This window comes from Athene noctua, chromosome 1, assembly GCF_965140245.1.
Source record: "Athene noctua chromosome 1, bAthNoc1.hap1.1, whole genome shotgun sequence".
Classification (NCBI taxonomy): Eukaryota; Metazoa; Chordata; class Aves; order Strigiformes; family Strigidae; genus Athene; species Athene noctua.
In genome coordinates this window covers 148,507,388-148,520,061 of record NC_134037.1, presented here as the reverse complement: position 1 = coordinate 148,520,061, position 12,674 = coordinate 148,507,388, and the positions used below count along the sequence as shown (strand labels likewise).

At 40.3% G+C, this 12,674-nt stretch overlaps 1 protein-coding gene across 1 annotated transcript; it reads right to left on the bottom strand.

Annotated features, from left to right (window-relative positions):
- Window positions 1–341: 341 nt before the first annotated feature.
- Window positions 342–7,592, bottom strand: LOC141971344 (cell surface glycoprotein CD200 receptor 1-B-like). Its single transcript, XM_074928644.1, has 6 exons — window positions 7,526–7,592; window positions 6,404–6,712; window positions 4,748–4,996; window positions 3,535–3,630; window positions 2,383–2,429; window positions 342–742 (listed from the first exon to the last, which is right to left on the bottom strand). Exons 1-6 carry the CDS (start codon window positions 7,590–7,592, stop codon window positions 626–628), a joined length of 885 nt encoding a protein of 294 aa, XP_074784745.1. The 3' UTR covers window positions 342–625.
- Window positions 7,593–12,674: the final 5,082 nt, after the last annotated feature.

Sequence of the window (12,674 nt, the reverse complement as noted above, 5' to 3'; positions counted from 1 at the left end):
AAATTGGTTTTTTTTTCTTCCATTATCAATGCAAACAGAAAGTTTAATTGAAAAATAAATACATTATAAAAATTCAACAAAGATAACAAATACCAGATTGTCATCTACCACACGTAACTACCCAGAAAAAAAACCCCAACTCTTTTATTTCAGAATTTCTGCTGGATGCATTTCTTTGACCTTCTATGTTTTGGGGTCCCCTGCGTCACTTCCTGTTTTCCACCACAAAATTGAAAAGAAAATCCAGTTGTGAAAATGGAAAAAAGTGCTACATATTCATGAACAGTCTGTTAACATGGCACAGAAATATGTCAATTATCAATTTGAGGGAAGACAACACATACCTCAGAGTCCATTTTCGAATAAAATTCAGATATATATTTTAAAAATTCAAATGTTTCAAGAGCTGTGCTGATATTTAGAGACATAGATAAATAATTTACTAAAATAGGTTGTTCTCCCCCACTGTCTTCAGGTCAGGAAAGTAAAAGGCTTTATAGGGCAGCTTTGAGTGTTCTGCTGGCCTGCTATGTGGTAAGGTCGGAGATTTCCTGGTTGAAGTACAAGTTCAAGTAACAGTATCATTAGTAGCCGAGCTGGTAGTAGACTGCTTGTGCCTACATTGTTAATAGTTCATGTATATCGTTCTTGGATTGTAATTCTGGTAGATACTCTCTGATAAGACAGGAAGATTGACCGCGTCTGTTTTCTCATGTGATTGCACAGACCTGAAGTTCTTAGTCTGCAATATAAAGAAAAACATGGTAGAATTTTGTGGAACCATTGTACTTATAGAGTCCGAACAAAAGACAAGACCAGAAAAAACCTGGTAGGCAACATTACTTTTGCAAAGAAACTGTGAAGTTATTTCAGTAAGCTCGGTGAGCAAAGGGGTAGGGCACAGAGGGTGAAACCTGAAATGACAGAGAGATGCAACAGCCACCTTTACAAAGCCTAAACAGGACAGTCTTTTGAATACTTTTTTTTCTTAATGTGACTGAAAACAAATTTTGAAATGTCAGTCTTTTCAGCAAAATAGATTATAATCAACAATGCTAACTTCTCTGAAAAAAAAAACAGGCCACAGGCAATCCAATTTAGGCACCTAAAATTACTGGAAGCTTTTGACTTTGATCTCTGTAACTCCCACTCTGTCAGTCAAATCGTCCCAAATGCCATAGAATAGCGTATCAGGAAAATAATCAAACTTCAGAGCACTGTTTGACTAGTCTGCAACAAACAAGGCACACAGCCATTAATTTAACTCTGAGCAGAAAGCAAAATATGAAATAATTGCTCTTTCAGTGTGCATTAAATGAGGCAGAAGCCCTAAGGAAAGAGCGGCATATTATCACGCTGTTAAACATGTATCACGACACACTGGAATTAGAAAGGAAGTAAAAGTTGCGGTGGCAAATTTATCACTGCTGCTTCCTAACTTCTGAGTGTTTCAACTGCAACTTAAAAAATAAAATTTTCATAGCTGTGTTTGTCTCTAACACAGCATAAGAAAGTACACCCTTTTCCCTCATTGTAAACTGCCTGTCTGTTTTCATCCAGTCTTTAATCAGGCAGGTTTCTGCCATCAAGGGAAATACACAATCTTAAGCAAAAGATTAGAGTTAAGGTTACACTGTGAGGCAGAAATGTGAAAACATTAACTTCAGGGAGATTTAAAATTCAGCTTAACCGTTGCCACTATAAATGGAATTTATAGTATTCTTAGGCAGGAAATGCACTACTCCACTCTTGATCTAGTGCTTATGCAATTACTCAGATATTCTGAATATAGATGAAGATAGGGCCATCCAAACAATAGACACCCTCCCAGAAACACTTCCTTGTGGGAGACATTGGCCTGTCAGCCTTGCACAGCCTCTGAGAAGTAGCTAGGCTTTTATGAAAAACAGGCCTTGGGATAAAGATATGAAACTGCTGAGTTTGTGCCAAGGTGGCAGGGAAAAAACAACAGGCAGCTTTAACACTGAACTGTGGAAAAGTACTGAACTGTGAGAAGTTACCGCTGTGTGAACAGCGTGTGAACAAGGAGTTGATTGGTCTGTACAGCGTGTGTTAGAGTGGTCTTATGCTGATAGGAGAAAAGGTTGATAGCTGCCTAATTGCTGATTTGCTAATTATGAAGTAAGAGCTTTGGCGAGAGCATAAGTATGTACTGTTGGAAAAATAAATGGCTTTGCTGGATATAACTCTCATAGAGTTGTGCAAGTCCAATATTCTCCTGCAACACTTCCTCATTCCACCCTCCAAGCACACACAGAGATAAATGAGAGTTTTGTCAGAGCAGACACGTTGCATGTTTTAGTGAAGAATACAGAAGAAAAATAAAACACAAAGCACATACAGAAGGAAAAACCCACTTACTGCAAATGGTACTGCCAACCCGTGTGCCAGTGTATGTAACCGGAAAGCTGAAAGTAGAATGTCAGGAAATGAAAATGGTTTCATGGGGCAAGGTGCACAGCTGTTATGTCTAGAGTTCTCTAGCTGCCCTCAGCTGTTGAAAGACTTTTGTCAGTTACACTCATAGTTTAATTTCTTATTTTTTATGTCCTGCTCTTGAATGTGCTATTGTTTTATTTTTCCCTTCACTGAAATTTTTGATCACCCTGGGAGCCATGACTGAATTGTGTCAGTTAGATGCACTTTTCCTCAGTTCTGTGGGGACATGCTGGACCATGGAACCCATATGAAAGAAGAAGAAACCCAGACAAGCAGTAAAGCTAGAGAAGAACTAGAGAAATGAAGGGGAGTGAATCAGTCACTCTGATTCTCTGTTAAGTTCTCTCCACTTACAGTTCCACACCTCTACGTTTCCTTCTCCCAGTGCTTCATCTCCTGTTCTCATGAAAACACTCTTGCCTTCAGCCTACTATTCTCTCTTCCTCACATTTTAAGCCTCCACTAGGGCTTCCAATCCCTTCATACCCCATCACAGCCATCGGCTCCAAGAGTAGCAAACCATCATTTGAGATGTCAGTATCAAATTATTCAGTATGAGCCTGACCCAGTGCCAATGAAACCTACACAGCCTGAAAAAAACTGCTAGTATACCAGAGGACAGTAGGTACATTTGGCCTCTTCTTACACTTACTCAAGGAAAAATTTATGATTGCTAATGGAACCAGGTGGGTTGTTTGTCTCTATTCATTGGACTAGAGTCACTAGTTTGTGAACTATCATTTTTATGTACAGAATTTTATGTTAGAAAATGCAGAATGATCAAAATAATGCTAAAAAATCAGAACCTACCCTAGTCTCAGAAATAATCCTTTTCATCCTGGATGACTGTCTGCCATATGTATATAATGCATTAATAGCATAATAACTATGCCTCTTACAAAACCCCAAACTTGTTTTAAAGATCTGCCCCATATTTAATTAGTTTTCCAAAAGGACAATGCATCATATACGGACATTTTCCTCAATCCTTACCTCCCACCCCACTCTCAGCAATAAAGTGCATGTCCTTATACCTATGCATAGTCAGCATTTCAGGCTCATCAAATCACTTACCTCTGCACTGGAAAATCAAGCATAAAGTCACACCACTGACAGCAGCAACACCTGCAGATCCTCCTATCAGAAGATAGAGAAGCCTGTGGGAGGTGTCTGAGAGATGAGAAAAGAAAGTTCGTTTCAGAGCTAGGCATCAGTATCCACTGACTATATGATGTTACTACCTATCTTAACCAGAGGAGAAAGCTGATCCTCTACTCCCACAGCTCAAATGAGCTGAGACACAGATGAGATGTCTGGATGTCAACCAGCAATAGAAAGCTGCCTCACACACCCAGGCATTTGTGTGTACAAACACACTTTCATTTTCAACTCATCTGTCTGCACAGTTTCCCTTTCTTCAAATTATATTAGTGCTGCAACAACAGAACTGACCTGCCATCCCTGCAAAATACTGTTCTCAATGACCGGTCTATGCTGAATTCTGTCCTTCATGCCTCTACTGAGATATTTTGGTGATATGAGCACTTATTCAGCTGGTTTTACAAATCCTCTTGGCATAAGACTTCTAACAGGTCCAGCACAGCTGGCTGAGAAGCTGAATTTTACCCTTTACTACCTTTGGCCCTTGGAAAGATCACCTGAAAGTCACAGACAGACATTCTCCCAGGACCACCACCACTGTGGGAAGCTGGACAAAAATCAAATCCAGGCATTCAAAGCTTCACATCAAAAATTAGCCGTATCACAGTGATTTTGGATTCATTCTTATTTCTCACTATCCTACTCTGATTTGATTGGCAATAAATTAAATTAATTTCTCCAAGTTGAGTCTGTTTTGCCCATGACAGTAATTGGTGAGTAATTTCCCTGTCCTTGTCTCAACCCATGAGCTTTCCATCATATTTTTCTCTTCCCATCTTTTTGAGGAAAGGGAGCGATAGAGCATGTATTGCTCATGCATGCTTGGTGGGCATCTGGCAGCCAGCCAAGGTCAACCTACCAAAATAGAATGAGGATCTCTTGTAAAAATGAACAGGGATAGAAAAAAGCATGCACTGAAAGCTTCCCCATACAATGCCACAAAACATTTGTTTCAACTGAATAACTCTGGAGTATTAATTTCTCTGTCAACATTCACTAGAACTTTGGCCTATCACCCCACTAAACAATCTGCAGAGCCCTGATATTCAGTGGGAAGAGCTGCACAGAACAGCACAGGGAAGCGCAAGAGCATGAAGAAGAGCAATTACAGAACAGTGTTATTTACATGACAGGTCTAGGGACATAATCTGGTTTGTAGCTGGGTGGGTAACCAGGCAGGTGACATTAGGAAGCGTGCTGTTGACCCAGCCTAAGTAGCTCACTCTGGTCACTGTTCCATTGGGGTGGTGGACTTCTTCCTCAGTGCTGTGATTACTTGCAGGGATCCAGGAGATTTCAGCAGCTGGCTTTCCAGCAGATGCTTGACAGACAGCCACCCTGCTCTTGTCGTAGGTCAGAGTCACTGTAGGTTGGACTAGAGAAGAAGATAAAAAAAGACCACAACCATGATTTCTAATGTAGTATAAAATCACCAACTGAGCAACAGAAAAATAAGTGGTATCTTTCAGTTTGCCTGACTGGTGCAAGAGTTTTTAGAATATTTTGGAATACTAGCACCAACAATCTTTAGGGAAAAAAATACGTCAATAAGTCCAAGGTGAATATCTCCAAAACTAGCTAGCGGCATTTAGAAGTATTGCTTCCTCATGCCTTCCAAAAGGTGACTACCATTGTAAGAGGATAAGATGGGATGACAGGTAGGTGTGGATTAAATGAAGATTTATAAATACAGCAGTGCACACACTGAAGAAAACACAGCTTATTGAAGCTCCATTTAAAATATTTAGGAGATTAGGTAGGCAGAATCAAGAATTTGACAGCAGAGAAATAAAGGAGGAATCAGACAAAACTGTTCTACCTAAAGTCCAACAACTCATATTCTGCATTTGACAAAACAGGCAAAAGCTCGGACAATACCTAAGGCATTTCAGAAAGGCAAGACCTTACAAGGAAGAACATTAAAAAAAAAAAAAAAAAAAAAAAAAAAAAGACAAAAACTAATAATAGAAGTTATAGAGTTCCAAAATTAACTTCTCACAAGCCTTCTGAGCATCACTAAAAATTAACCAGTATGACCAGAACACAAAAATCTTCTCCCGTGGTGTTGTTCTTTTTTAATTTATGGAAACCTAGAGATAGTTTACTCGACTATCTGAAAAAGATGATGTATTGTTTATGTTTCCTAATATTCTTTTGTTCCCATAGGTTGAAAATAGGCTAATTTAATTTTTATTTTAGTGATAGTCTTATAGACAGCTTTCAGTATTTTTGGAAGAGTGCAGTATTTCCAGATAGTGTTGTGAAAACTTTTCTTCCTTCCTATTTAGCTCTTACCCAGACAAGACACACATTGACCTCAATGTGAATTTTGGTTTAGCATCCTCTTTCTCAGTTTATAGCAGCAATATTTATCTGCTACCTTCTGTTTGCATTAACTTAACCAAGAGTGGATACTCCTGGTTATGTGAACATTCATATGCTAAACCTAAAGTGGTCTCTCAGAAACGGTGCAGACTGTTGGATATGGTCCATTTTAAAGCCTCCCATGTTCATGAATCAGAAGTTAAAAAACACAAACATAAACTCCCCAGATTATTTCTTCGCAGACCAGCCCAGTCCTATTACATAACCCCTCATGCCTTTTTTTCCCCTTCTCCAAACAGCCGGACTAAATCAGTTGACCTCTTTATTTTCAATTTCAGCATGCACCCAAAATGAATTTGGTCTTTTACCACCAAATCAATTAAATCAAATAATTTTTCTCTCCACATGCACACACCAAAAAAAAAAAAAAAAAGACAAAAGACAAGGTGTGTCTTACCTATCACAGTCAGATAAGAGCAAAAAAGAAAATTCCCTGCACTGCTGACAACTTCACAGGTGTAATTTCCCTCATCACCAAGGTTCACAGGGTAAATACGGAGAGCAGGATCACTGTCAGGTGAATATTTCCACATCACCCTCTCACTGCATTTTAACTTCCTTGTCTCATTGTGATCACGTCTATAGGCCAACAAGCAACAAGTGCTGCATTTCTTCTTCCATGTCACCATTAGCAAAGACACCTTGGAGACATAAGGGCAACTCAACACAGCCTCATCACCAGCCTCAACACTCACCAGGTTGTAAGCTACATAAGAAGAGAACAGACATTAAAAATGATGCTATAACAACTGTCAAAGCATAGGAAACTCTTGGCTTCATCACACTTAAAAATTTCTACTTCCTTACTGTACTGGTAGCCCTGGGGACACATGCCTCTGTGCAGACACATATAAATAGCATTCAATTTCCAGGTCCAGTTTCCTGCTATCATTCTTTGAAGTCTGAAAATGTGATGGAGATGGTGCCTTTTCGCTGTGGACATTGTCCAGGTACATGATACAGGCTGGTGAGCTACAAGTCCTCCATCTGTTTTGTAGGCAACAGATTTCTCTCACTTTATTATGAGCTTTGAAAAACTGATGGAGAGGGGCAAGATTCACCCTTAAGGGAAACTACTTTCCAAAAATAAATATTGTGTTATTGAATTAGGTGCTGTGGTTAAAGTGCAAGTAAAAACAGGGATAGCAGTGGAACACAGACCTGTAACAAGGTGAAAACCCAAGATCACTTGGTGCCATAGTTCACGAGGCATATGAAGTATGAGGCATATGTAGATCTTTTTTCTGCCAGAAATCATAGCTGTCCTGATAATTGTCTCAGTTGAACTGGAGATGGATCTTCAGATGATCTGTGTTGGGTTCCCATCAGATGTATAATTCTGTGCCACTCTCCAGGGTACAGGATTATTTTGTCAACTAATGTGACATCACTTTTTTCGTTCACATTAAACAATAAGCAAGATCTCCCCAGGTGAACTGCAAAGTTTCCGCACACAGGTGAGCTGGAAATACAGAGTGACAAAAAGTGCTGCACGTAGTTTGGGATCTTTCACACATACCTGACCCTTCAATCAGGTTGATTAGCAGGAAAAGGAGTGCAGCCAGAATTGCCCATGTCTGAGCCATCTTTAGCAGAAAGGAATCAGCACTGCAGAAAGTGAAGGCAAAGAAAATAGCATGTAGTCACAAATTGTTGTGCGAGTCCCATCAAAGAGAACATGTAGTAAAACCTGTTTCCTTTGAAAACAGAAGTTCTAAACAAGACCCCATGTCAAGTATCATTCTTGTGCTCAAGAAACTAAAGCAAAAAGGCTTTTGAAAATAAGACTACTGCTTACAAACAAGTTTTAACAATCCAGGATCTCTGATACCATTTTATAGGCATTTCTAGCTGCTCACTGTTCATGCCAAGCTAGCTAGCACAAAGATAGCCACAGACCTCTTACTGCTGCTTCATGCTTACCTGCAGGAGAGGGAAAAAAGGTTTTGCAAGAGCAAACATACATACATTACAACTCTTTCTGAAAAATCAAGGTAACAGCATGTATAGGAAAGTTTAGGACCTAGACTTCATCAACTATTTGACAAAGAAATAATTCCTAACCCTTGCATGCTTTTAATTTCTTGAATGGTAACTCCACTTCTGCAGTAGAATAAAAAGGGCAACTGTCTTACTGCAAGAGATCAAAAACATGTGCGTTGGTTTCCTGCTTTCATAGACACAGTGAACTAAAGAGGCATCTAGTAACTTGCACTATTCTACAACTATATATACTTTTTAACAAGCCATATCTTAAAAATTGCTAGCTCCCTTTTGGCAAAAGGACAGCGGTTCATCAGTAAGATTGAGACAGTGCTGTCATCCCAACATGTTGTTTCCTGGTTCACACAAAAGAGCAGAACTCCATGCTATCCAAGGGATTTCCAATTAAAATATAAGAGGTTCTCAGCAGAGAATTTTGATGAAAACCTGTTCAGCTGTTGCTTGAACATAGATTTGACCAAGAACATCATTGATACTTTTCTAGGGTTAGATATCATATATAAATAACCCAAATTTGGCATGGCATACTTGCACTACACTGTACTGAACAATATACATATGCATTCCACAGGCAAACTCCCAACCTCTTCTGTTCAGGTCTCAAGGACTGCAGTTGATGGTGGACTCATACTGATTCTGTCACAGCAGAAAGGTTCACAACCAATGCACTGCTGTGCTCCCAGGCAGCTGGGGGATAAAGCCCCAAGGTCTCAGAGTGTATGCCTGTTTCCACAACACTAGAGTAGCCATATACTGACCACAGTTTTCTGATGTTACCATCACACATCAGTGGCCACACTTTTGTCTTAAGGCTCCCTGGAGCCTGCCCATAATGCTATCTCATTTTCCATCCCTCGCCTCTGCATTCCTCCAAATTGTCTTCTCAGTAGCCCTTTAGTCATTCTCTCCTTTATGCAGTCATTTGTATCTCTTTAATCATTTACTTTCCGACACAGTCACCCGCAGCTAGAGGTGACTGGAAAATGGTGTTTCCATCTCATGGGAAATACTAATCCATTGTTTTCATTCCCAAGTCAAAAGCCAATACACACCAGACTTTGTGCGGTTGTTGATTCAGAAATGGTGTGTGTTTTGCAACAGGACTTTTATTCTGCTCTGTTTAAATCATGCACTGTTCACACCCATATTTATATACAAGATGCTTCTCAATAAGTGCTGGGAGAAGGTGGAAAGGCAGCCAGGATTCACTGCACACAGAAGCCTAAATCCTCATCTGGTATCAATTGCTGAAGAAGTAACAGGCTTCAATTATGCAGCATTAAAAATAACATTTTCAAGGTAAAATATATCAAGTGAGGACATGTGGGACACAGCAAAAACGCAGAACACAGCCGTACTTGTGGCACAGAAAGAACAAATGCTGCCACATTTGTGAGCTGAGTGCAAGAAGCAATAGTATTTTCTTAAACATAATGTGATACATACGCACATGAAGACAACAGCTTGATGATTTTCTGCACAGTTCTAACAAAACATCAATGCATCTGGAGGAAAAGCTTTCATTGCAACCTGAAAACAATGCCAGTGCAACCACATCGATCAATATTCTACTAACACACAACAGGCAACATATATTTTACACTATGAAACTCCTAAACGTAATTTTTGCTCACTTAAAATCTTTGCCACAAATGAAATATTTTGCTTCATTTTATTCACTACTGTTGAAAGGCTTTGAGGTTTTTTGCAATTTGGATAAATTATGCATGGAAAAGTTGCTTTCAATCAAAAAGTATTTGAAATTTTTTTTAACCAAAAAATAAAAAATATGGGTTTTGGCTAAAATTATATATTGAATTTGACCCCATTTGCAAATAATTTTTCAGTCTCTTTCAAAAGAAAAGTAAAAAAAAAATCCTCCACAACGTTTGTCAGCAAATTCAGTATTCACCAGTTTTGATGGATCTATAAATATTCATATACAGAATACTGTCATATTGGAACTTGTCCCAGAGAACTCTCTTTTTTTTTTAAATGCATACAAGTCTCATATATATGGGGTTTATTTGCTCAAAAGAACAGGTGTTAATAATTAAAAATGGGGCTTTACAGAAAGAACAGTATATTACTCTGTTTAATATTCATGTACAAAACTCAGAATTTAGACTGCAATTTTTAAGGCTCACAGTCCTTAAATACTTGTGCCTGTGAGAAGTCTCAAAGTAAAACCCAAAAAGGAGGAACCAAGCACAACTGAATCAAATTAATTTAGAAGTAGCAAATGAATATTTGTAGATCGTCTTGTGTTATTTCCTTTGATGGAATTAAAATGTCTGAATAACTACATTAAAATAAATTAAAATTTTTACTCAACCTTGACAGCAGCGGCTGGCACAAGACCATGCGATATGTGCGTCACTCTTCTATTAGCCTCAGCCTTCCAGCTGGGGAACGGCACCGCTCACGCTCGGATTCATCCCAGTGGATGCTGAGGCTGGAGGAAAGTTCCCCACCCGGCTGTCAGCCTGGAGAGGAGCCCTTCGGCCAGAGGAGCACAGGAGATGAACAGCAGCAGTGTCGGCGGCGTGCTCTTGGTCTTCCGATACTCACAGTCCTGGCTGGGGATGAGGAGAGAGATATGAGCACACACAGCCACTCCAACGTGGATGCCGGTCCCGGTGGCTGCTTACGAGGTGGCTCCTGCGCACCAGGGAACTGCAGAGATGTATCTGGAGATCCCCTCCCTCTCTGTCCTCAGGAGAGGACCGGATATAGTTGCAGAGGTGAGAACTATCTCAGTTTAGGACTGTCCATCCCAGATAGTCCCTCTTTTCAGCTGTTTAGTTCATTAATTTCTTTTCATTGATGCTTCTGAGATCTTAATATGCAGCTGATTTGTCTCACAGACAGACATAGCCTCTACCCCCTGCAAAAGAACTGAGTGAAAACAAACCATCTGGTTGCACACTCCTCTGAAAAGGATGTGACACAAACTGCTTTTGACATGAAGAACAAACCACAACCTTAAGTTGTCTGCTGTTACACATCAAACAGAACCTACAGGCCTTGAGCTATACAAAGCACCAACTTAAAATCAGATAAATAAGAGCAAAGTCTAACATAATGAAAATACACGTTATCACAGTCTGAAGGAGGAAAAGGTGCAGATCATAAAGAACCAGGTATCAATCAGTGCATCAGTCGTCACCTCAACTTTTTAAAGAATAACTGATATGTCACAGCCATTCCCATTGTTAACTCAGCAAAATATGGCTCTGCTTTGCAGCAGAAGCACATTTTAAAGGGTAGAGAAGACCCTGCCTCAAAAGCATGTTCTCTATAACCCCTGGTGTCTTTGGGCAGGGAGGGACAAGAGGAGGAAACAGCTGCATGCAGCTGTGTCAGCTCTCCCAACTTCTTGTACAAGGATAGGTAACTACTATGCAAAGCAAAGCTACATTATTTAAAATCCAAACCGACACTTTTAGCCATCAAATCTTTCATGCAGCAGCATCCACTACAAGGCATTCGATGTTTCCACCTCATCACCAAGGCCCCTCAAAGCCATGCTCCTCTGTCACTCAGCTCTGAGAGACAGGCAGGGTTTCTGCAGGTACGAGTCCTTGTACCCTACACAGGGTTGCCTGTCATCTCAGGGGGCCAGGAACCTTACACTGTGATGCCAACCACACAGCAACCGACTCAGAAGCCTGCAGGCAGCCAGCACTTTTTCTGAAGATGCTGGTTATGCCGTATTTTCAACATGGCCAGGTCAGCCTCCACTTTTAGCTGTCCTTTCAAGCATGGGAAATTGGAAGCTGGGGATATCACTGGTACCACACTTGTAATAAATAACTGGAGCAGTTCAAATGGCAATTTAAGAAGGTCTCCCATTTCTCTTCAAAGATTTGACATGAGCTGCCAGGCATCTGAGTTGTAAGGACATCTGAAGAAATGTAGCAGCAAATGTGTCTGTGGCTCCTCATTCCCTGTGCACCTCAAGGGCCAAGCCATGGGCGATTTTTGTGCAGCCTGTTCACTATTTGTGAAGAGTTTTGCACCAGAGCAGCCTGCAGTCCGTGCTCAGGGGACAGATTTGGCTTGACTGCTGCTCAAGCAATGGTCCCCTCCCGGGAATTCCTCAAGTCCCTCCACTGGAAATGAAGTTACAAAATATAGGCAGACTTTGAATGTCCTGGGAGAAAGACATATCAAAAAGGGCAACAGCAGTGGAACTGTTCATTGTCAGAAACTGAAAAGTTTTTTGGGGAAAGGAGAGGTTGTGGTTTTGCTATATTCTTAGCCTTCTTCCTTAACCATCTGCAGCTGGCTGCTGCAAATGCTGCTGGGCTAATGGACTTTTGTTTTGACTTTATAGTCTCCTGGCATTTTTATTCTCTGAAAGATACCCTGGCCCTGAAAATGCATACATGAATCCCTGTACTAGCACAGCAGAAGGTTGTTAGCACTGTTAGCGACTGGAGAAGCTGTACCTTCATAGTGCATTTTCTTCCCAGGCTCCCTATTTGTCATATACTTGCTGGCATCAGTGGAAGCCACAGATGGTTAGATGGTTTGTAGCTGCGAAATTCAACCCATCAGTTCATGAGCTAGTTTCATTCAGTTCCAAATACATAAAACTCTAAAGCTTTCTCTTGAGACTGGGAAATAGAGGGTAGATGGCTTTCTGAAAGAAAGAGAGA

Bases quoted from the DNA above. Each gene is read 5' to 3' on its own strand.
- LOC141971344 (XM_074928644.1), bottom strand. From the start codon at position 7,592: ATGGCTCAGACATGGGCAATTCTGGCTGCACTCCTTTTCCTGCTAATC. The intron at 3,631-4,747 runs GTAAATAACACT...CTCATCTCTCAG, and splicing joins TATGTCCCTAGACCTGTCAT to ACACCTCCCACAGGCTTCTC. The intron at 2,430-3,534 runs GTAAGTGATTTG...TTCTACTTTCAG, and splicing joins CTTGATTTTCCAGTGCAGAG to CTTTCCGGTTACATACACTG.